We start from the raw sequence: 25,628 nt of genomic DNA, 5'->3' as shown, positions 1-25,628 counted from the left end.
AATTTTTACAGTGATCTATGACTATCCATCAGCATAGAGAGTTAAGAGCCTGGACTTAATGGTCCATATTCCTCAATATGTGCTGATAATGCCAATTAGCACTAATAGGATACCCAGGCACTTCAAGGCAAGAAGAGCTCTGTAGAATTCCTGGGTTTTGCTTGTCATCCGTTTTCTTTTGCCTGTGTCCTACAAACAAGGAATAAAGATGATGGGTTAACCTCAATCATATGCCATTTTCCGTGTCATCGAATCATTTAGAAGGTGGACTGATAACACATTGCAGAGGAAGAGATCCCGGAGAGAATTAAGCCCATCTGATGTATTAGTGCTATGTAAATTAGTATTCTAATAGCTAATTGTAGGAAAGTGCACACTTTGAGTTATTGTATCATTTCCAAGTGCCTTTAAAATGTAGACCCTTCTCTTTCAGATGGTTTATTTCAGTAATATATTTGGATTCCACAGGAGAATTAGCTTGTTCTCAAATTATGCTTCATTATGTATGAAAAAGTCTAGCCTTATATAGTAATACAAATTTTATAGGAAGGCAATAGCATTTTGAAATTATATTCCTGACATGCTAGCAAACATCACCTCTTTTAGAAAAGGTTTAATAACGTAGTATGTTTATGTAAAGTGGGCTTACAGTGTCACACTCGAATCTAATAAAGTGGATATCCATCACGTTGCAATAAAGAGAAGAGCTCCTAATTAAAGTAGGACCTCATGCGCAGGATTAAAGTCATTTAGCGTAATTGAAAAGTGTTAATACCCTATTTTATCCTCTTTCATTGGTATTACTTCAAGGGTAGAAACATTTTAAGGGGAAAATGTGTCTTATGCCTTTAATTGAATGTTATTACCTCCTGATTGTAACATATTGAAACTGTTTAATTACAAACCTGGAAAATTAATTACTCTGTCGAGAAACAGATCCCAGAGGATTATAATGTTCTTTTTTGTAAGTAAATACAACATAAAAATTGATATGTCCTTATTTATAATCCAACTTGGAAGCATATCTCAATATAATTTATTATATCCAAATTTTTTTAAATTGAACAACAGTAAAGCAACATAGGTCATCCAGGTTAACATTACTGCTCTCCTATAAGAACGTTCACAATTTCGTGATTTGGCTGCTTGTATTTAATATGAGTTATATAGGAAACTAAAGAACCTTTTATTTTTTGAAAGGGTAATATTATGAAATTCTTTACCATCACACGCATCCTTCAGAAACATCCCGCATCTTCTTTTTATTTTCAGTGATTTGGTTAATCTTGCTCAGACGGTAGCCTTTATACCTAGCTCCTTTCAAAGCTGTTACAACCTGCAGAAATCTTATAGCAGGAGGAGACTCAGCTGTCTCTCTGTGTCAGTCTCAGTCACAGACTTTTGAATACCTTTAGGAGAAATTGAGTTACTTAGTCAAATATTCAAAAGGGTCAGCAGAAAATATTTTTGCGGTCTCTAGTGGTCTGCGGTTTATAAAACACATACACAATTGATGTTACATTCCAGATACTCACGATGTCTTATCAGTTGAGTGAGTCAGATGAGCATTATTATGTCCATTTTACAGATGAGGAAACCGCGTTTCAAAACTGTTCAGTAACTCACAGAAAGTCAGGCAGAGAGTAAAAGGTCACGATCCAGACCTAGATGATTGTTCCTTCAGCCAGAGCATGCTCGCTTCTTAGAGTACATCATTTTCCCATGATGGGAAAAAAGTTTCCCAGTGAGACTCACTGTGCGGCCTTTAACCCTTTCAGTACCGTATTTTTAAATCTTTGTGTTTTCTTTTTCCAGCCACATTTCTCTAACTGCAGTAGCTGTTGTTAATATAATTTTCCTTCTGATTGAGAAGAGAATCTTAGTAATATTGTGTTTGTTTCCACAGAACCTGCTTTTCCCAAATCAACCCCAACAGGCCAACAGCAGATGTTCTGTGTCACCAGCCGGGGACCTTACAATTACCGACACTCAGCGCTCGGACGCGGGTTACTACATCTGCCAGGCCCTAACCGTGGCAGGAAGCATTTTAGCAAAAGCTCAGCTGGAAGTTACTGATGGTGTGATATTATTAGAATTTGTTTTCCGAAAATAATGATTTTTATTTCAAAACTATGAAATTCTCTGACCTGTTAGTTAAATCCTTAAAATTAATGCTTATCTTCTAAGTTTGAATCTAGGTAAAATAACATTCTTAAGAGTTTCTAATTCTCCCTGATTTAATACCATTTACTTTCCCAAAGAAGAACATCAAACACAATCTATTTTATCTTAAAAATATAGTGGTGCGTTATTTTAGTGAAATAGAAATAGGAATGTTAGCTGTATATTTTTATTCAGTCTTGTGCTGATATGATTGCTTCTAATGGATAGTAATAATCTTATTTTACTAGAGGAGAGAGAGATATAATCTTTATTATCAGTGGAAACAGAGATGACTTTTCACTTAGCCAATCACATTATGACATCCTATGATGTGTTAATTAGACATTCACTAAGTTAAATTAATTAAATACCTTCCAAACTACAAATGGATGCTAAAACTATTTTTTTATTTGTATGTATGCACTACAAATCTTAACTGAAGCACCTGATTCAGGTGAAAGTTGAAGACCATGCAGCGCTCTTCATGGCTGATTTCTTTTTCCCAAGAGCTTTTTTGTCACAATTGACACGTAGGGAGTTTTAGATATTTGTGAACCTCTGAGCATTAATTTAAGCCATATTCTTTGATACCTTAAATTTTAAAAATCTCTCTTGCCCTCTTAGATTTGTGGGGTTTCTGATTCTCCCCACACCTGCACCCTCCCACTCTGGGTTCTGCAATAAAAGAGCTTTGGGCTGTGACCTCTCTGATTCTCTTCTTTCTCTGCTGAGCTTTCATGCAATTCAAATTTACATGTAGATTAAAAGGTCATTTAAAATTAATAGAAAGGCAGTATTTTTTAATGTCTGCCCATGGTATTGCCTGATTCAGCGCCATGTCAGGAATGGGAATAAATAGAACAGACAAACATTAGCTGAGGGGATATTGAGTTGTTAATGGCCATACCTGCTGATGCAGCAGAGATTTACTGCTATGGAACTGAAAGAAGTCAGGCTCAAGGGTAATGGTGCCAAGAAATTCTTCCTTTACATGGACAAGATCGTCTATCCTTCAAACCCCCATATTTCTTTAAAAGAAATAAAATGTAATTATTAATCTTTTCTAAGTTCCTATGTTTTCTTCTACTAGGGAAAAATGTCTAGAAACATATACTTGGAAAATAAGGTATTCTGGCCAAAACCTAAGTTTTATTCTATGCTACTATGAAAGATTCCAAATATAATGCTTAAGAACTCCACTATAGCTGTTTATGGTATTTTACAAAAGACAGACTTTTAAATGTTTCTAAATGAAGAAAGTGTTATGAAGAAGTCAAACCATGTTTGTAGAAAACAAAGTTGATGATTTAGAAGAGCCAGTTGATATGACTGATGTGGTTCATGAAACAGGTGGATATTCAAAATTGTGCCTGATATAATGAAAAGGAAAACTTGTTTTGAGAAATTATGTTTGTTGTTGACATAATCTCTCAGACCAGTAGTAATTCTAGCCTTGGTTCTGTGGTCAAACTGAAAAGAGTGATAAGGATATTTAAATCTGATGACTGAGATGTCTCTGAACATTTGGTTACAAGTGGCTTGAATATTAATTGCTACATTGATTTTTACTTTCGTAAGCAATCACAAAGTCAAGATCCTTTTGCAAGAACATTGAATGGAGGTTATAGAGTTATTGATTTTGACAGTAAAGAAATCTAACTTCAAGACCTAAACACACACACACACACACACACACACACACACACACACACACATACACTTTATTATAAATAACTGTCTGTAAATATTAACTTGCCACATTGGCCGATGACTTCAGCTTTTATTCATAGTTTTGAATTTTTCAGACTGGTTAACAGTTTAATAATACACAAGCCATCATTTTCCTTTTGAACGTTTTGCTTGGTATGATCCAGGGCAGTTTAGAGCCAAATGAAATTCCAATGTAGAATGAAAACATAAGTCATGTTCAGAAAAACAAGCAAAACATCCATAGCGATGTTTCTGTTGTTACATTTTTGTACTTAGACTCCTTGCTTGGAAATATTTTTAACTCAAGTGTTCACATGAGATGAGATTGTTAATGGTGATGATAGGTGCTGTTGAATGATAATTTTACTTATTATAGGTAGAGCTAAGATCTTTAATACACTTGAATTTCAAAACATCCCTTTAAAAGACCTTCTTATTATTTCATTAACACTGTTCTTCATTTCTTTTCTTCTCTTAGAAAATTAGAAAATTGTAATGAGAATTCTGAGTAGAGCCAATAGAATCTAAAAGGACTGGAGAGAAGAAATGTACAATAGATGTCACATCATGATCTTATATGAATGGTTTATTGAGGATTCACAGTGCATAGTTAGAGAAAATCATGGAATTGTTCACAGATCACTGGAAACCCTAAATGTTCATTTAACCTCTGACCTTAGTGTCATGGAAACTTGTGGTCATCTTTCACCCATAACATCCTTGAAACTGAAAGTTCTTTCTGGCCAGGAGATTTTTCAGTTACTTTTTTGATCAAATTAATTTAAAAGACAATGAGCTACTCATTTGGGCAGTAAAAAAGAGAAAAAAGAAACTAATTGTATGTCCTTTGCCCATATATAATGATTTCAAGGATATGACAGTAAGAGCAGGTTATAAGAAGTTACCTGAATTCTATATAGATATTTAATTTGAAACAAAGAAGTAACATTATATAAAATTTAATAAATAGTTTCTTCTCTGGTAATGCAGACCCATTTTTCTTACTGAATTTTAAAATTATTCATAATGTTTGGTGAATTGGCCTTCCATTTTTGACTCAGAGAGAAAATAAATTCCACAAAGCGTTCAACTTGAATATATATTTGCACAATTATTGCCAGATATGTCAGAATTGGTATAATATTGTGCTTTCACGTTCTCTGAAGATTATTTAATTTACTTCTAAAATGAAGAATTTGATCAAGAAAAGCAGTGAACTAAATGGATCTAATTTTTATTTGCAAAGAATACACAGAGAATCTTGTTTTCCTTAGGTTTTTATAAGGTTTTCTACATATACACACATTTTAATACATATTTTGATGTAACAGGTTTAGCGTGATTGGAAGTCCACTCTATCTTGACATGCAGGAGACCTCTATTTTAAATCAAGATCAGTTGGCTTTCTCATGGTAGCTTCTAAAAGGGCTGTTTGATTTAATGTCTTTCCCCCAAACTGTGAACTCTACAAATAAAAATACATATAGATTGAGAAATATATAAACATATAAACAGGTATTTATAAAAGCTGGTAGACAAAGGAAATTAGAGCATTAATAAGCAAAATGACTTTTTTTGATTATGTACATAGTAATCCAAGATGACCTTCTTGAGAAAAAGCACTCTTCACAGTTGCTTAGCAATAATTCAGATTCACCATTTTTTTCTTTTTGTGGAACTTATATATATATATTTAAATATTATATTTGTTATTATTATATATTATTATACATAATAAAGAGAATATTTGGATAATTAACCAAAACCTATGTGAAGTTTATAAAACTTTCTCTTAAGAAATCCTTTCTTGGACCTGGATATATCAGTTTCATTATGAGATGGTCTTCTAATGAATTGTAGATAAAAGCCTGCCTCCAATTGATTCCATATTTTCATTACCCATTTAAATATTACTATACATTCTGATACACTTCCTTAATCATTATGTAATACTTCTAAAGGTACTGATGGTACTGCTACAAATTAATATTCAATTAAAAAAACACAGTGAACTAAGTTTATGAAATTATGGAAAATTTACTCAAATGATCACAAAAATGGATATATATGTAAACACAAATTTTCATGAAAATGCTATTTTTGTCATGTCATAAATATGGTCTTTAGATTTTTTTGCTTAAATGTATAGACTAATTAAATTATATCATCCACATTATATTACTATAATCTAGAGCCCAATGTCACAATTTTAGAGGTAAATTATTTATAGTCTAATAATTTAACATCATCAAAATATTATAGTCTATATAAATAAAGCCTGCAACTGGTGCTATGAAGGTAAAATTATGTATTACTCATATATTTATAATAAAAGCAAAAGTGAAAATTGATTGTACTCATGTGATATTCCACAGGCTTTCTTAAATATGCATATGAGAGATAAAATGGCCATTTTGCAAATGATTACCATAAGCTCTCAACATTTTAATTTTAATTTTAATATGATTATGCCTTTCTAAGATGTCAGAATTTATCTTATCATCATCTTAATAATAGGTAACTCAGAGTAAGTTATAAATGTAGTATGGCTTCAGTAAAATATGTACAGGTGTATGTATAGTAATTTAGATGATAGATATATAATGGATGTAGAATATTACAGAAAAAATTATAAGTAATATGTATGACTTTGGGGCTTTAATCTTACTTTTGATATAAGACTACTGGTGATATAAAGACTACCAGATTTCATAAAATTAAAATATCCTGAAAAATATCTTTGTCCTTTAGTTTTGACAGATAGACCTCCACCTATAATTCTACAAGGCCCAGCCAACCAAACACTAGCAGTAGATGGTACAGCATTACTGAAATGTAAAGCTACTGGTGACCCTCTTCCTGTAATTAGCTGGCTAAAGGAGGGATTTACTTTTCTGGGTAGAGATCCAAGAGCAACTATACAAGAACAAGGAACCTTGCAGATTAAGAATTTACGGGTAAGTAATGTTGGATTTGTATTTGGATCTTCATCTCAACAGAAGTATGTACTTCCCTAGGGAAAAACTGTGTTGTGAAATTAAAATCTTACATCCCTGCATAATTGCTATACATTTTATTACAGACCCTGTTATTTCTTATTTTACAAATGACAAATTGAAATTAGAGGGAAGTTCATTGTCCTTAAGTTAATTATAAGTTCATAACAGGCCTAGAAACTTTTTATTCCTTCATTCTATCCTATATGTATGTAATCAATGAAACTAAAAAGGTTAAACATATAAAGTTAATGATAGTAATAGTACATGTAAAATAATTGAAAATGAGAAATGCTTCTGATTTACTCTCATGAACAAGGGAAGTTCGTAATGAAATGTGGGTAGATTGTCTCAGCCAAACAGTTATGTGGAAAATAATAAAGAGATGAGACTGATGACTGCATAGGAACCAGGTTTGGCTAGTTGGTAAAAATATCTTACATTTTAGGTAAAGTTGCTATGCAGTTTAGATTTAAATCTGTGCACAAGAACAAGCCATTGCTGTCCTTTTAACAGAAGATGACATGGTAGAAAATGACCATTCCTGCCAACTTACCAAGTTAGACTTGCTTCAGGAGCAGCTCAAAAGAAGTGTTTACTTGTGAATATTATATTAGCTATCTACTGCTATGTAACAGTATTAGCAAACACTTCACAACACTTGTGTTGTTAGGCTCAAAACAACACATGTTTATTATCTCATATCTTCTGTGGGAGTCTGGGCATAACTTAGCTGGGTCTTCTGCCTTAGGGTCTCACAAAGCTACATTCAGGGTTGTAGTCTCATCTGAAAATTGACTGGGGATCAGTTTGCTTCCAAACAACATAGTTGTTAGCAGCATTCAGTTCTTAATGGCTGTCAGACTGGTGACCTCAGCTTCTTGCTTGCTGTTGACTGAAGGTTGCCTGTGGTTCCTTGCCATGTGGATATTCCCAATATGATTGCTTGTTTCCTCAAAGTCAACAAGGAAGAGAGTCTTTTAGCAAGACACGATTACAATCCTATATAACATAATCACAAATGTGACATCTTGTCACCTCCATGCCATATTCTATTGGCCAGAAGTAAGTCAACAGGTCCTCCACACACTCAAGGTGAGGGATTACACCAGGTGTGAATACCAGAAGGATGTTATCATCATATCCAATTCATTCAATCAAATATAGAAAGCCTTCCCTCCATGTAGCAAGCACTATGCTAAATCTCAAGAGTATGTCAGAATAGTCACAAGATTGGGAATGAGGGCCAGAATTAGGGTGGTTGATGTAATAGTACATGAAGAAAAATTGACTGAAAATGATTCAGTGGAAGGACAATTAGTAGCATCTGGTATCTGGGTATAAATTGGGAACCAAGGTGATTAAAAAACAAATGAAAAGATGTTGAATTTTCCCATTCAGAAGCCTGAGGAGGAAGATAAAATATTTTTATTATGTGTATTTTCAAATGATCACAACGGGAAGTATTTTTTTGTTACAATGTAAATTATTTACAATCACATGTTTATCAGATGTATAAAATATGGACACATAAGAAAAAGAAAGAATGACTTTTTTGTAGTGTGCACATGCATACACAAACACAAATCTTTAATTTGTTACTATAATGAATGTATTTTTTTATTTTAATTTTGAGATAGGCATTAATTATTGCTCTAAGTAGACAAAATGCTATCAAATTCAATTTAAAGAAAAATAAATTAATACAGGTTTTTAGCCTGTCTTTTTATTTATTGTAAATTAATTGTAAACCTTCTTTGGACAAAATGGGAGTTATTAAAAAAATTAATGCCAGCTCTCCTTGAGTAAACAATTTAACCTCTCACTTTGAGCTAAAGGCAGACTTCTTGGGCCATGGAGGTTAATGCATTTCCACTGTACTGCTGAATTAAAGGGTGTGCTTGAACAGTCAAGACCCCCAATAGTGTTTAAAAGAAGCAAGGTGGGTGCTTGATGATGTCAAAGTTTGAGCCCCTCTCTCAGGCTTCTGAGTAGTCTTTCTGAGACGCATACTCCTGGCAGCTTGTCTGCAGCCAACTACACAAGGAGAAAAGTAGGTGAGAGAGTGTGCCAGCACATTAGTCTTTTTCAAAGCACTGATTAAAGATGAAAAGAGAAGGATGGAAAAGATATGAAGCACTCATGACCAGAGAAGACATTATTTAAAGTTAAAGGAATAAAAATGAATATGGTGATGATGATGGTGATACAAGAGTGAGCTTTAGCAATGATATTTAGGCTTTTCATATCACTTTTGATAAACTCCATAATGAAAACATGGTTATTTTTTCTGTAAGATGACTGTCTTTAACAGAAATAAAATGTTTTACACTACTTCACTGATACAGTCAAGAGAGGGTTTCTGCAGATCATATTCCTTTACATCTTACTTTCTTTTCCAGTACTTAATGCAAGAGGGGAAAAATAGTGTGATGAACACTGTGTTCTCATGGTCCAGTAATTGGTAGCTGAATCCATTTCTTTTGAGAAGAAGAATATTCCAATAATCATTAAAACCTACCTACCACAGCTAATGTCAGACTTGTATCTCCACACAATGACAAGGAGATACAGTTAAGAAGCATTACCTAGTATTCTTCTTTTAGCATTTGCACATAATAACAAGTGCTACATTTTAGTTCAACTGCTATAATAAAATGCAAATTTTTTACTCTTTCACAGACCATATTCAAATGAACATCCCATTAAAATCCAACCTCAGCTCATTATATTTAGTTTGTGAGTGATGCTTCTTAAAAGCAAAGATTTCTAATGACTATAATGCGTGCACAGCCACATTTGAAAAAATGGCTCTTTCTACAATGGCTATCCCCCATCATCCCTCGGTATAATAGAAGACAATTGTACAGAGATAATATGGCAAAGAATGACGTGACAGAGTAATTTGAAACTTAAGTTAAAATACATAATGCCATTTAAAATCAATTAAAATTGTGGAACCGCAGTAACATCCAGGCACTAATGATTTACCCGAGAATCAGTTGTGGAAGGTTGAGTCATCAATACACTTACATTTGGAACCCAACAGATATTATATTCCATGAACTCCCATATTTTATCAACAGTTAGACTCACGCTCATCGTGGAATTTTAATTCTACATCTTCCGCTTTGCCTTATTCTGTTTGGTCATCAGTTTCTCTTCCCAGTCTCACTTTTTCTTCACCCCTAAACTAACGTGAACGAATGTTGTTTGCAATTTAAGCCCATGGGGTTCAACCACAGGGAGGATTTTTGATTTACATATTACCGATCTTGACGTTTTTGTCAAGGTATAATCACGGAATCTTCTGCCTTTTAACATTTACAAAAGGGAACTCTTGATTATATTGTCAACTATTCCTCAAAGTCTTTTGCCGCTCTTCAATGAATAACTAAAACATTTTATGTAATCAGTGAAAGACAGTTTTTAGTATGCTTTAAAAAGTGTTATGGATTAGATGATTTCTATGACCCTTTCAGCTCTGTATTGCAATGATTCCATGGGTATCATTTGCTTGTTTTTAGTGACACAACTTTATTTCATTCACTGTTATACTGCTACAATTTTAATAAAAGTGAGTACTGCACTCTTTAAAAGGAAAGATTTAGTTTTCCTTTTTAAAAAAAAAAAAATTTCTTCTTCACTTTTCTCCATGTCTTTAAAGGTCTGCCCCCCTATTATCTCAGTGCTTATTTACTCCTGGGTATACAGTTTGTTGACGACAAAGAGGACAGCTTTGCATTACTGATCTCTGAATGTTTATAGGATGCTGAAAAATTCTGTCCTGAGTTATCCATATCTAACTAACTCTGACACAGTGAAACACCAACATAAGCTGGAATTAAAAGATAAGGGGATTGCTGTGGAGGCAAATGGAAAGACAACTAAAGTTTACAGACAAATAGCATTTAGTTGTAGAAATATAATAAGAATCTTTGAATCACCATTATAAATAAAATACATGATATGAGCTTATTTTAATATTTTATGTGTGCATATGATTGACTCTAATGTATAATTTGGATAGCCAAATGATATATCACATTTTCCCAGTCAAATATTGCCTTGTTGAGATTGAGTAATTATTGTACAAATCAATTAAAACAATTTTATTCTCTCCCTTCTATGCACACTAGATTTCTGATACTGGCACCTATACTTGTGTGGCTACAAGTTCAAGCGGAGAGACTTCCTGGAGTGCTGTGCTGGATGTGACAGGTGGGTTCTTTGTGAACTATTTTAACAGAAGAAATCTTGAGCCAGTTTCAGTGATTAGCTCATTATCAAATAACAAGTTAAAGAGAGATCAATATTTTAAATTTATTGAATGTAAAAACTAAGCTTTACACCACTTTTTCATTTTTATACCTCTTGGTACATAGCATTGCACATATGAAATGTGATACATTTGTCCTTAATAATCTCGTTATTTTATTTTCTCTGTCTAAAGAACAAGCAATTCTAGTGATCATGTGTGAAAGTAAATATTTACTAATATGTAGGAAAAATCAAATATTCACTTATATACTTTTGATTCGTGAAGATGAATTGCTCACTGTCTATTCAAATTTTTTAATAGACTGTTTTCCTTTTAAGCATCTTTGTCAGCTTATGCAATCAGAAGTGAAGCTTTTTCTATTTGTCCTCTCTAGAGTCTGGAGCAACAATCAGTAAAAATTATGATTTTAATGACCTGCCTGGACCACCATCCAAACCACAGGTCACTGATGTTACTAAGAACAGTGTCACCTTGTCCTGGCAACCAGGTACCCCTGGAACCCTACCAGCAAGTGCATATATCATTGAGGCTTTCAGGTACGAGACAGTTCCTTTTTTCTCCATTGGGTTTTGCTTTAGCTCCTATATCCTAAAATCTCAAGTGAGCTATCCTGCTGTTCTATTCCAAGGACGTGCTTAATCGGTGCATTTTAAGAATTTATCTTTTATAGCTGACTTTATTCAAGAATAGACTTTAGTTTTATTTTTCATTCATACCTTAATTATAAGATTAAATATGCATTATACATGCCTACGTCTATAGGGATCTAGTTATGACATAATCACTTAGCTCTTGACCATTGTAGGGATTTATCAGATGTGAATTTTGGCTTTAGAACTAAGCAGAAAATAATTTAATTAGGCACAGGCATTTTTTAAGTTATGCAACTGTTATTGAGGCATGGAAGCTTGGAATTTTACTTCCTAATAATTAGAGCAGAATTTAAAATAATTCAGTGTTTTATGCTATATACTTGAATACGTGTATTGGCTATGCCTAAGAGAATATTAAAAACTACAATTAAGAGATTGAGTACATGCACTTCTGATTGCTGAAAGGAAAAGATATGTCCAATTGTTATTTGAAATAATTGCCATCAATTCAAGGATATAGACTATAAATTAGCAAATACTAGTATAAAATTGTTTTATGAGAATTTGAAAAATAGTTGTACTAATGGGAAAATGTGGCTTCATATTTAGTTTCAATGTGCTTCTGTTTGCCATTATAAATATAGTGATAGCCTCTCCTTTTTAAGCATTAGGACAAATCATCACTTTCATTTTAGACTTCCCTAATCTATTAAAGTTAAGGATCGATATACAGTTTATATATACAAATATACAAATTTCAAAACAGTATTTTTCTATAAGTTTCATGCTTTGATGTAAAAAGACTTCTGAAGAATAAACAGAAAGCCCTGAAAATCACATTTCCTCCTCATTCTAAACAAAAGCAGCATTTGACCTTAGACAAAGTGCTATAAAAGGGCATCCCATCTGTAGATGACTGTTAAAGGGTCCACACATACAGATTCAGAGATATTTCACCATTCCGAAGTGATAAATCACAATACTGTGTAATGTACAATTTTATTAAAAATGTGACCAAGGGAAAATATTCATTACATGCTTCCTTTCTTCTTTTACAGATATGTAGTTTTAGAAGGCTCTATTATAATATTGCATGTGGAATTGATGCAAAAGAAAACACACCTTGTAACAGGAAAATGTATTGGCATAATTTACTCTGTAGTCCATTTATTCTTTCTACAGGTTAATTCTTTTCAAGGTATATATATATATACATTTACGAGGACCATATTTATTGTATAAACTTGATGTTGTGATCTTGGCCTCTGTTCCTTTTACAGGTATTCATTTAGTGGCTGCTGTGCTTTAGCAAAGGGCTATCACATCTCCTGGGCTGAGTTTAATTTTGTTGTGCATGGCACTTCCGTTAGGTGGGCTCGGCTTTGTTGTTGAATAAACTGAAATCATCCAAATGTTTCATTTATTGGGCTGAACACTTCAAGCGTTGTGTGTGTGCGTGTTTAATTTTCAGCCATTAACCTTTGTCATTGATACCCAACTCCATTTCCAAGACCCTTATTACTGCTGTTTAAATGAAATGTCTGTTCATGTTTCAGCCAATCAGTGAGTAATAGCTGGCAGACAGTGGCAAACCACGTAAAGACCACCCTCTATACAGTGAGAGGACTGCGGCCCAATACAATCTATTTATTCATGGTGAGATCAATCAACCCCCAAGGTCTCAGTGACCCAAGTGCTATGTCAGATCCTGTGCGCACACAAGGTAATTTCAATAGCTGTAAACATGACTGTTTCTAGAAGGAGGCATTAAACAGATCTTTAAGGACAAAGGGGTTGCAGGACCAAAGATAAATGTGTCTGCATTGCTTATTATAATGTTTCACTAGGCCTGATCCAGTGAAAGAGAAGAAAACTTGCTGTTCACCTTGGTGAGTGTGTCCTCATTCTGGAGCTGTCAGGATCTATTTAGTAAAAAAGAAACAAGATAATTTGGTACAATTACATAGTAAGTTAAATTGGCGCTTAACTGTAGGGCTTTACTATATTTCAAAAGAAGGAAAAATGTTTCTCCTTCTTTGAAATTAATTGTACAGTAGCAAAAAGTGACCTTTAATGGATAAAATGCCCTGTTAGGGATATCAAAATCACTTCCTCTAGTTCAGGAATTGTGTTTTGATAGTGCAGTGGGTCTCAAGGTGTGGTTCCCACAGAAGCAGCATCTGCATCACCTGGGGCCACATTAGAAATGCAGATTCTCAGGCCCTGACCCAGAAGCTCTGGGGATGGGCCCTGGCAGCCTGTTAAAGGAATGTTCATGCTTAAGTTTGACAAGCATCATTACAGTGTATTTTATTAAACCACATGTTTAAAGGAACAATTTGTTTCAGGAAGCAGTAAATCCAGCTTTCTTCCCGAGGTATGCAATGCTTTTGACTAATTAAAAAAAAAAACAAACCCACCCAGAATATTATAAGATCAAAATGGAAGATTTGTCATCTCATCTTTCATAGCCTGCCTCTTCAAACTGAGAAGTTGCTGCAGTCTAGGGGTTAATATGGGATGTTGAATTATAATTTTCCTTCTTACTAGTAGGTGAAGGGAATTAATAAAATAGAAACTGTGGCTTCATTATTTGTTACAGCTTACTTCCCACAGGGTTCTTGAGAAAGGGTTAATTATTTCTTATTTGTAAAAGGCTTTGAACAAGATATTTATAATTCAAAGTAGTATTTTTATGCTATGAAAAGCACCATACAGCCATAAAATATTATTATAATTACAGTGTAGTTCGGTGATAGTAACTAGCATGCTATTATAACAGAGAAGGGCACCTTAAAGGAATCAAGTCAAATAAAGTCACCACGTGATTTTGCAACGTTGCTGACATGATGACAGTCAGGGAGGAGGGGGTGCCACTTTGCTATTGTTCTCTAAGCAGTAATGTGATTAATTTTCCATAATGATAAAGGGCCTGTAGGTAAAGAACCTGTCTCAAGAGAAGGAAAAAGTACAACAAGGAATTTGACGACCTGAAACTGTTTCTATTTTACCTTGCCTGGATCCAGTTGCTTTTAGTGTGTCTGAATTTAATGAGTAAATTAAATTATTGAACTTGAAAATGAAGAGGTGTATGGTTTTAAGTCAAGAAATTGTAGTATCCAGATCATTTTTACTGTGTAGATAAAAGTAGTCAGTTTTTGTGCATAGCTGCAACGGAAGGTGGGGAGATCACAGAACGGGGAAGACTTTTGGTGTGATTAAATCCAGTGGCTCTTCTTGATCATTCAGTAACAGTGCCAGTCACTAAATCTTGACTCATAAAATAACTTCTTCGTGAAAAGGTCAACAAAGATTAATGAAAACTTGTTTGTGATCTGGCTTGTTCCACTTGAGAGACTATATAGAGAAAAAGACTTATGTTCCCTTAACAGATATTTAATAGAAAACCTCATGTTTTATGTCTGATTGTCAGGATCATTTTTGACACCACACTTTCAGCAGCTTTGCATTCTGCAAAGCACTTCTTTGCAAAGAGCACTTGGCTGTGTGAGCTCTTATTTTTCAAAGATATTAAATACTGTAGAATTTAGCAATTTCTTATTTCAGCAAGGCAGCAAGTACTTATACCATCAATATCACAGTAGATCACAGATATATCAGCAAAGATTAATAGTATTCACATGATATTAATAATACACATACATACACACACATATATATATATGATTTCTAAATCAAGTAAAACTCACTGTGTTGTTTATGTTAAGGATGAAAAAAAGTGGAACTGGAAAAAAATTCCCCAAATATAGTCCCCACTTGTTTATATTCCAACTTAAGTTAGTGCACCCAGTTTAAGTTATGGCTGAGATATGCACTTAAAAATATTTTTGCAAGAGTGTTGCATTGTGGCCTGAGAAAATAGGAGAAAACAAGATTAAGAAAGTAAATCATTTTAAATTGGACTTTGTTCCTTAAATAAGGTGATTGAAGAAAAAAATTCAACGTAACATTGCAGTGCACCAGTTAAAGAAGCTGATTTGAGTATGTGTGAAATTCAGTGTTTGATATCAATTTGATGGACTTGGACGTCTATAATTTATCTTTTTTCTTAATGGACACATAGGATGTAAACCATTGTATGGGAAATAGAGTAGTATTTAGGCAAATGGTGAATAAGGGGTCAGAACAGTTTATGACTGAGAGTATATCATTTTAAACATCGTAATTCTTTCTCCCTCCTACCCCCCCATCACTTCGAAAAAATAGCAGCATGATTTTTTGTCAGATATTGGAGTACTGTTCAGAATTTATTACATAGAACATTTTATCAGCATTTTAAATTGGTCAGTCAAAATTATTTTTGTGAATTTCGGAGGGTTCTTCCCCTTCTTTCCCTTATTTTGTTTACTTTTAGTAACATAATTCACTCCCAGTCCCCCTGATTACTTTCTCTTCCACACTCCCAGACTGAAATAGGTCAAGGAATAGAACACACAACCTACTACTGGGGAAAGGGATTGAACAAATTCCTCAACGGCAATTTTCAGACCTGGCCACATTAACTACTTGGAAAAGTCCTTCAGCATGGCAACATCTGTGTAAAACTGATGTTTCTAAAGAAGTCTTGCAGCACATACTTCATCCTTTAATAAGAAAATAATAGATCTTTCACAGCAGTGTACTGAGTGGGGATAAGGGGTTGCATACACTTTTATTAATATTATTTTAGTGAAGATAAATATCAGTTCTCAAATTATGTTCTAAAATGGTGGTACATATATAAATATGCTTTAACGTTGTTTGTCCCAAAGAGTTCTTAATTTTTCCCCTGTAATTATTTCTAATGGCATAATATTGGCTTATATAATGTATATTAGAATTCCACTGTTAATTTTTTAAAAATTGGGAATGGTTATCCCTGTAGATATCAGCCCACCAGCACAGGGAGTGGACCATAGACAAGTCCAGAAAGAACTCGGCGACGTCCTTGTCCATCTTCATACTCCAGTTGTATTGACTCCTACCACTGTTCAAGTCACATGGACGGTAAGTTTTTAAAGACTATCCTAATGGTAGTCTCTTTTACTCCTTTAAGAAAACAAACCAAAACAGAAAAAAGCAAACAAATAAACCAAAAAAAAAAAAGTAGCAAAAACACTCACCATTTAAAGTCAAGGTGTAATCAAAGGCAAAGAAGAAAAAAGATTCAATAGATAAAAGTGTGACTAGAGTAAAAATAGATCGCAATATAAACAATACGATCTGTCTCCTGAATTTTTAAATGGCCTTACTGAGATATAATTAACATGCCAGAGTTAAAGTGTACAACTCAGTATTGTTTGGTATCTTTGCAGAGTTGTGCAGTCATCACCAGAATCTGATTTTCGAACATTTCATCATCCCAAAGTGAAACCCTCCGCCCATTAGCAGTCACTCCTCCATTCCCCTGACTTTAGCCCTTTGCAACCACTAATCTGTTCTCTGTCTATATAAATTTGCCTATTTCTTCCATGTGAATGAAATTATACAATATACGATCTTTTGTGTTGGGCTTCTTTCACTCAGCATGATGTTTTTGAGGTTCATCCATGTTGTAGCATGTAGCATGTAGTACTTTCTTCCTTTTTATTATAGAGTAGAATTCCATTGTATAGATGTATCACATACATCTGTTTATCCATTTATCAGCTGATTCATCTTTGAGTTGTTTCCACTTTTGGTCATTATGAATCATGGTGCCATGAACACTTGTGTACACATTGACGTATATTTTCATTTTTCTTGTGTATACTTAGGAATTGTTGAATTAAACTCTGCTTAACATTTGGATGAACTGCCAAAATGTTTTCCAAAGTGGTTACACAATTTTATGCTCCCACAAGCAATATTTGAAGGTTCTAGTTTCTTCCACATCCTTGCTAGTTTCTCTTGCATCTTATCCTGTCCTTTTGATTATAGCTGTTCTAGTGGTTATGGGTGGTATATCATTGTGATTTTAATTTACATTTCTTTAATGACTAGTGTTTTGAATCTTTTATGTGCTTATTGAGCATTTGTATATCTTCTTTAGAGAAATGTCTGTTCAAATTCTTTGCCCATTTTTAAATTGAGTTGTTTGTCTTCTTAGTATAGTTCTATAATGTTCTTTACATATTGGATACAAATCCTTTATCAGATATATGATTTGTAAATATTTTCTCCCAGTCTGTGAGATGTTTTTTTACTTTCTTAATGATGTCATTTGAAGCACAAAAAATTTTATTTAAAGTTTTCTTCTAAATATAAATCAATCATCTTCACATTCTTTTAGCTGAATCTCATCCAGCAGTACCAAGAAAAGTATATACTTTTAATAATTTGACATATGTAGTAAAATAAATTAATGGGTTTTAAGAAGTAGATTGATATTTTAATATATGCTAAGAACATCCAATTCCAAATTCCATGCATTATTAAATGTCAACCTGCCCACTGTTATTTCAAAACACAAATGTTTTCATCGCATGATAGCCACTGCAATGAAAACAAGAAATAGCATAAAAATAGCCATATTACTCATATTAGAGGATATTAACCCTTGTATATGTGTTTGTGTCTATGTGTGTCTGTTTTGTGAAGAGCCAGATAATGTTCTTCCTTGTGCCTAATACAGTTTTTGCCAGCTTCTCATTTATGCCTGAGATCTCTTGCTGCTAAAAATCCATAAGGATGATAAAAGAGCACAGGTTTTTAAAGCCCCCTGTATATGTGCTAGATCTTGGATGTTGTGTAAGTAATGGTCATTTGAGTTATGGATATCTAGAAAATTTTCACTTTAATTATAATATTAGAATTATATCAATCATAATTAATTAGAAAGAATTGTATTAATTAGAAAGTATTTATAATTATGACTATTAGTTTTGTTGTTGTTACTGTTTTTGTGGTAGTAGAAGAATGACTGTAAGTTAAAAAAAAAGGATTTTCTCCCCTTAGAATCCAAGTTTCTTTAGGGAACTAACTATTTCACCCATTTCCATCAATTCCCTAAACAAAAGAAGTTGAAAAAGGAAAACCAGTTATTTTTCGTCAGTTCTTAATTAATTATGTTTGAAATATGAAACACAATGAAGAGAATTATTCCAGCGTCCTCTTAATAATAAAACCATTGAGCAAACACAGTTCAACAAGCATTTTTTGAGGACCAGTTTTGTACTAGATGTGGGGAAACACTGTATAAAGAGACACAAATCTGCTTGAGAAAAACGTGGGAATTCTTAATGATGGTACACAGGGATAAGGGCCATAACCGTATGTACACATTTTATAAACACAGGTTTCAATCAAAGAGGAAGTGATTAACTCTATCCTCAGGCATCAGAAACAGCATTATCACTTATCTACATCTATACGGGGAAATATAGAGGCATTATTTATTTGAACAGAGGAAACTAAATTAACATTTAAGGCTGTTATGTCCAGTTCTATAGATTTGTAAAAGGAAACAAATGCAGACAGGTTGAACAGTGTTCTCAGTATCCTACATCTATTTACAGGTAAAGATAGGATTAGAATTTCCTTACTTTAAACCTGCTTTTTGTGTTTTTCACTTTAAAGATAAACTGTAGACAAATATTTAGTTGAAAGAAATACCTTTTAACTGTGGAATTTCAACATATGATCCTGGATGGGGCACTTTACTTCTTAAACCAGACCAGTCAAATGTTTAGTGAGTACAAAACTGGGTAATGCTTTAACAAAAAATAAAACTAAATTTATGTTTTAAGAGTAATTGTGATTATTTAAGATTACATTGTTTACAATTTTATTTTTGATTTAATTTCACATAGACTTATTCTGTTTTCTGCATATAATGGTTTCTATTCTTCTGCTCCCATGAAGGGAGCATGATGACCTCATCATTTTTCCAATGGCACAGAAAGGGTATCATCTGCCATGGCTTTTCCATCTTTCTGTAGCTTTGGCTAGATACAAAACAAATAACGCCAAGGGAAGGGTTGTATTTTTAACAACAGATTTTTCCTCATTCTCAATTGAAAAAGTCTTCTCTGCTTTGTTGTGAGTTTTGAAGGGGTTTCTTTTTTAAACTGCTTCTAAATGTGGAAATTATTTGGGTAAGAATCAAAGTCATTATGTTTATGAAGTTAATCACTTTAAAAGTCACTGAATTTAAAAGAATAAATCGAATTAGATAAAAATTTCAGATCAGTAGTCTGGGAGTTCTTCCAGGAGAGGGACCTTGTCATATTCATCTCTATATCCCAAGAAACTTGTCATTACTAGTTTGTATATCTCTATCCCTCATGAGCTTGAGTTCTGAGAGTCCAAAGTTCATGTTTTCATTTCTCTTTTTTCAGAGCAAAGCATTCATTATGAAATACTTTTTCAGTAACTGTCTGTTGAATGATCAAATCAGTTGTTTTCATACATTTTAACTTTTTACTTTAAAAAAGAAACCATTCAATTATATCACAAATTCCCCATGAATTTGTAGTTACACATGAGATAAGTATGTATTTCAGAGGTAAATTTTAGTGAAATAAATTTAGGCTGGAAGTCAGATCAGTTGCCAAAGAAATTGTAACCAAATATTCATTTTCATGTCATATTTTCAACTTGCTAAATGTGTATGTTCTTTGAGTTATAACATTGTTAGTATTTGAGTTATAGACATGTTGATGTTTGAGGGAAGAAATATATTCCCCAGCCCATGTATTTCGATTAGGGGTCAGCTGTTATGGTTTATCAATAGTTGGCAGGATTCTATTACCAAACACATAGGATGTTTGGACTGGAAAGACCATCTGCCTGCCCCACAAGTCTAATCTTGAAGCAACAATACTTAACAAAGGCTACTTTCTGAAAATGACTGCTGTTATAATGAGGGTAGGTAAAAATGATGAAAATGGCTGTTTTACAAAGAAAATAGCAATAAATCCCTTATTTTAAAATCATTATTCTAGTTTTTTTGTGTGTGAATGTTTTGTTTTTATTCAAGGACAAAAAGGATTACAGGCCCCTTGCCCCTTAAACATCACAGCTACTGGAGTTGAAAGAGTGCTTTGGCGAACTAGAATTTCAGAACTCAATTAAACCCAGATCAGTTACTTAGAAGGCTAAGCCCACCAAAGGAAATTTAATTTGAATTTTCAGTATAGATGGAATTTTTAAAATTGAAATGATAGATATTGAGCATCTCGCTTTAAACCTTTTAATGAAAGTGCTGATTTGAGGGCCACATATGGGCCCCCATTTTTAGTATATCCCTTATGTAACAATGCTTTATCATTGTACAGCTCTAAAACTTGCAGAGTGCTTTAAACTGTATTAGTCATTTAATTGTTTCTGTGCCCTTGTAATATGCATATTATTTGAGCAAACTAAGTAAACTGAGGCTCAGAAAGTTTAAAAGGCTAAGCCGTCACTTAATAGAGACCTTATGACCTGAAGACTGAAACTCTCTTCACTTCACATGTTCCTTAAGACAATTCTTTATTATTCAGATATCAGAAAACACCAATTTTTTAAATTCTATAAGCCCATGCATGGATTTGTGGCTGGAATCTGATTATAATCAACTCTAAAAGAAAATCCTCCTTCTTATAATTAGAATGTTAATAAAACTAGTGACAAGCATAAGGTTTAACTCAAAAGTGACCACTTGTCAAAAGGTGCTCCAAAAGTCAATGCTGTAGAGCACATATCCACTAAAAATCTCACCTATTTTTTACTAGGTAATGTGCAGCATTTTCATTTTTGCTTTCACCTGTAACAACAAATTTCCTTCTGAAAAGAATGTATAGCAACCACTCAAAGTCAAGTTAAACTATTTAGCTATTAAGTAGGCCATTAGAATACACTGGTTGAAGGCAGTGTACACTGAAGTGAGCAAAGCAATGTTGTGTAGTAAACATTAGCTTCATAAAGTCCTAAAACACTTAATTAATGAAAACCAAACATGGATAAAACCAATTTACCCTGATTTACAGACTCCCTTCATCTGCAAACAGCTGCTTAATGTCCTTCTTAAAAACACAGCTTGCTTCTTTCAGTATTAACAAGCTATTATTGTGAGTTATATCTTTCTTTCAGTATATAAATTCACTTAAAGTGAATGCAGAGAAGTTTATAAAATGCAAGCTTAATGTTGTTTTAACATGCTGCGGGGATTTTTTTGAACATTGACAGTTTTGATGAAAGGCATCTCTCTTTGGCTCTCATAAATTTACCTTTTTGCTTTTTACTTACCTTGTTTTATAATGTCAGAACAACTTCTGCTTTTCAAAAAATATGTATTTTGGTAGGAACACAAACTGTTAGCATGGATGAGGATTCAAAGATCATGAGCTTTGGTATCAGAACCGAGCTTACTTTTCCTTGACATAACCTCATACAAGTGTAGCACTAATTCGACCAATCTTTGAGGGTTAGAAAACTGTCAGGTGGGTGAAGGAATTCTTACTTTTTGAGACTCCTCTGTGAAACTGGAATTAGCTATACTTAGAAACACACATGCTCCATGCTCACCAACTTTATGGATTTTTCTAGCTTGGACATTCTAAATACCAAAAAAATGTCCCTTTGTTTCACTGTATTTTGATTGAGGTTCTGTATTTTTAAATTTTCTGTCTTCACTTAAAAAAATATTTTAAAATGCTGCAACTAATGAAGAAATGCCAGAAGTTAATACATGAAAGAATACCTTTTGTTTATTATGTGTTAACAAGTTGGATAAAGACATTTTTAAAAAGCTGAAGTAACCGTTTCCATCATCACCTTCTTTATTTCCTCTCTCTCCTCAACCTTCCTAAAATGAGGTTATTCCATCTCTTCTCCATTGAATTTTACACTTTATTTGACAGTGAAATATGTCAAGTTAAAGGCTTCTTAAAATATGGCTACTAAACTATAGCATATGGAATATTAACTGAAGAAGGTGCTGTGATCGTTATATTTGTCAAGCATTTCTAAAAAATGGCAAGACATTTAAAAAGTTTAAAAAACTAAAAGTCCCTTTCTCCCTTAAATGAAACAATGGTAACTCCAATAAAGACTCGTCAATAAATGTAAAACGAGAACTTGTTTTTTGATATTTTTTGATATTTTGATATTGGTTTTCAGGTTCCAAATCTCAGATTTTTATTAAAAACAGCTGCTTATCCTCTGTACCTCAGATAAATGAAAGGATCAAGAAAGTTGTCAGGTTGTGCCAATAGTGGGATATTGGAGGAGCCAGAAGTTGATAACTTAATAAGTGCCTTTCATTTAATATTTGTTAATGGGTATAAGCTTTTCATATGCATTTAAAACGGACACTCTGGCGCCACAACTCTTGAGTCTCTTTCATATGCTTCCTCCAGCTACAGGAACTTTACACATTCTGTTCCTACTCTTCTCCCCCTAAATAAATCTGACTTTCCATGCACATCTCAGCACTTGTTCTTCTTCCAGGAAACTGTCTCCCCTTCCTGATCACTCAACTTCCTCTCCACTCTAGGCTTTCTTAGCTCCTAGTACAACTCATTCATAATATCTGCATATGCTTATTTGTTATGAATGTAACCTGCCCATTGTTTGAGTGATCATTAAATAATGCCCACCTTCTACTTGAATTCTATGCACCATGAGGCCTGGGACTGACTCTACTTTCATTCTCCATTTTTACCCTCAGAGTTAACAGAATAACTGGCACCTCTTAGTAGGAACTCAGGAAATGTTTGAGTGAGTGAAGGCATTAGTGAATAAACAAGGGATGAGAATGGAGATTCCTGACAAATAGCACACTACATATAAAACCACAAAAATGAGAATTGTTGACTACAAAAAAGAACAAACAGATGAGCAACGAAGCTAGAAACATTGGCAGGTCTAGGCCTTGACAGGCTTTTGTGCTAATCCAAAGAATTTGAATTGATTGAGTATCTTAGCTACTATGAAGTACTTTTAACAGGAGAGAATGTTGTTCCACTCTTCATTTTGGAAATAACAACTTAGGAGCAACGTGAACTCAGAACTGGTAAAGGATATTAGAAGCAGGGAGATAAATTAGAAAGCCATGGCATCACTCAGACACTTCCATTTGGTTTCAAAAGCTTTTTGCTTTGTTTTTCAGGTTGATCGCCAACCCCAGTTTATTCAAGGCTACCGAGTGATGTACCGTCAGACTTCAGGCCTGCAGGCTACATCAACATGGCAGAATTTAGATGCTAAAGTCCCGACTGAGCGAAGTGCCGTCTTAGTCAATCTGAAAAAGGGGGTGACTTATGAAATTAAAGTTCGACCATATTTTAATGAGTTCCAAGGAATGGATAGTGAATCTAAAACAGTTCGTACTACTGAAGAAGGTCAGTATTCAGATTTCCAACATAAACCAAACTTAAATCAGAATGAAATCAATTTCTCTTGAAGTTCTAGTTTATCGTCTTCCTTAGAAGGGTAGCAAAAGAGATTCTAAAAGTGAATCCAGGAAGTATCATTTTCTCCTTTTATTCTGACAATTTCACAGAATCTAACAACTCAAAAACATGACATTCAAGTAGTTTGAATTTTCCTTAAGGAAACATTCGCTTCAAATCTTGTTTTTCAGTGCCCTGGAATTTGATTATAATGTTTTCCTATTCTTTTTTTTACACATGGATTTAGCTCATTTGGCTTCATTAAAGGACAGGCTAATGGAAACCCAAGTACACAGGCTGTTCTTTGTCTCTCTTTTTGGGGGTAAAGCATGACATTTCCTTTCATAAGCCTCCTTCCCTATGAGCTCTGCCAGTCTGACTCATAATTTCTAATCCGGACGACCCCTTGCATGTTTGTAGCAGCATTCTTCTTAGTGATGTTCCCTCTCCCTCTAACCTATGTAACTTTTCTTACCTGCAGATACTTTTAAAGTCAGTCTGTGATGGACATGAAATTAATGTTGGTCTCAACCAGTCCATTTTCTAGTGTCTCCTTCCCTAAACTAGAGGTTTATAATGAATGCTATCATCAAATTACAAAAAAATCAGATACCAACTATAATAAATTCCCCCCTTTTCTGCTTTTGTACTAATTTTATGTACAAAAACATATTTCGTATAAATCAGTATAAGAGCAACCTTAAGAAAATGTGTGTAGGTTGTTCATGGTAACATAGATGTACATGTTTGACCCAAGAACTTTTACATTATACATATCTTATAATAAGCAACACAGAGAAATGTTATCTTCATATTGGTTTACAGTGTGATATACTGACATGAGCAGAAGTGCATTTTTTTTTTTTTTTTTTTTTTTTGGCGGTACGCGGGCCTCTCACTGCTGTGGCCTCTCCCGTTGCGGAGCACAGGCTCCGGACGCGCAGGCTCAGCGGCCATGGCTCACGGGCCCAGCCGCTCCGCGGCATGTGGGATCTTCCCGGCATTAGTCTACCTTTAAGGTTTGTCAAGAAAAAAAAAAATTAATAATAGGATCTTTATCCCCCATTAAATTTTACTCTATGTGGATAATGTGTAGAACTAGAGTGAGGTGGGTAAATTTAATACAGAATGCTACATTTGAAGCATATTTCCAAAAATCAATTTCACTGCAGTTAGACTTTTCCTCTGGACTGGACATTTGTCACCATTCGGTGTACGTGCATCTCCACTTTCTGTGGCTTTCTGAAGGGAACAAATGGAACTCAGCTGGGCTTGTCTGGGAGCAATGAGTGGGTTCTTTCACATCTGTGTAATAATTGACAGGTCAGGAAATAGGCACGGTGTTCTTGCCAAGCCAGCGGTAAGGCAGATGAGAAACCAGTTCTCCAAAATGTTACTTTTCAATGAAGTCTACTTAATAACTACAAAACCGGTAGGCAAATGGTTGGATTGATGTCATTGTGCCACATTTTGGAGCAACGTTATCACACAGAGGAGTGATAAAGAGCAGTATGGTGGTAACGTGTCT

General features: G+C 33.9%; 1 protein-coding gene and 1 long non-coding RNA gene across 3 annotated transcripts in view; one reads left to right on the top strand and one right to left on the bottom strand.

The window, feature by feature from the left end:
- The window catches only part of ROBO2 (roundabout guidance receptor 2), a 551,426-nt gene that overhangs the window by 455,379 nt on the left and 70,419 nt on the right, over positions 1 to 25,628 (top strand). For both annotated transcript variants that reach the window (XM_055086130.1, XM_024120135.2), the window contains exons 8-14: positions 1,907 to 2,078; positions 6,625 to 6,830; positions 11,009 to 11,090; positions 11,525 to 11,687; positions 13,301 to 13,467; positions 16,630 to 16,751; positions 23,818 to 24,049. In XM_055086130.1, the coding sequence (XP_054942105.1) occupies positions 1,907 to 2,078; positions 6,625 to 6,830; positions 11,009 to 11,090; positions 11,525 to 11,687; positions 13,301 to 13,467; positions 16,630 to 16,751; positions 23,818 to 24,049 (1,144 nt within the window). The remainder of the gene's footprint in view (positions 1 to 1,906; positions 2,079 to 6,624; positions 6,831 to 11,008; positions 11,091 to 11,524; positions 11,688 to 13,300; positions 13,468 to 16,629; positions 16,752 to 23,817; positions 24,050 to 25,628) is intronic.
- Positions 5,118 to 25,628, bottom strand: part of LOC129392252 (uncharacterized) — a 377,286-nt gene continuing 356,775 nt past the window's right edge. The window contains exons 7-8 of the long non-coding RNA XR_008617848.1: positions 13,630 to 13,666; positions 5,118 to 5,338 (exon numbers count right to left, since the gene is read on the bottom strand). This is a non-coding gene — a long non-coding RNA (uncharacterized lncRNA). The remainder of the gene's footprint in view (positions 5,339 to 13,629; positions 13,667 to 25,628) is intronic.

The sequence above is a fragment of the Physeter macrocephalus genome, chromosome 1, assembly GCF_002837175.3.
Source record: "Physeter macrocephalus isolate SW-GA chromosome 1, ASM283717v5, whole genome shotgun sequence".
NCBI lineage: Eukaryota > Metazoa > Chordata > Mammalia > Artiodactyla > Physeteridae > Physeter > Physeter macrocephalus.
The sequence above is the reverse complement of the archived record's forward strand: the minus strand, read 5'-3'. Positions and strand labels throughout refer to the sequence as shown.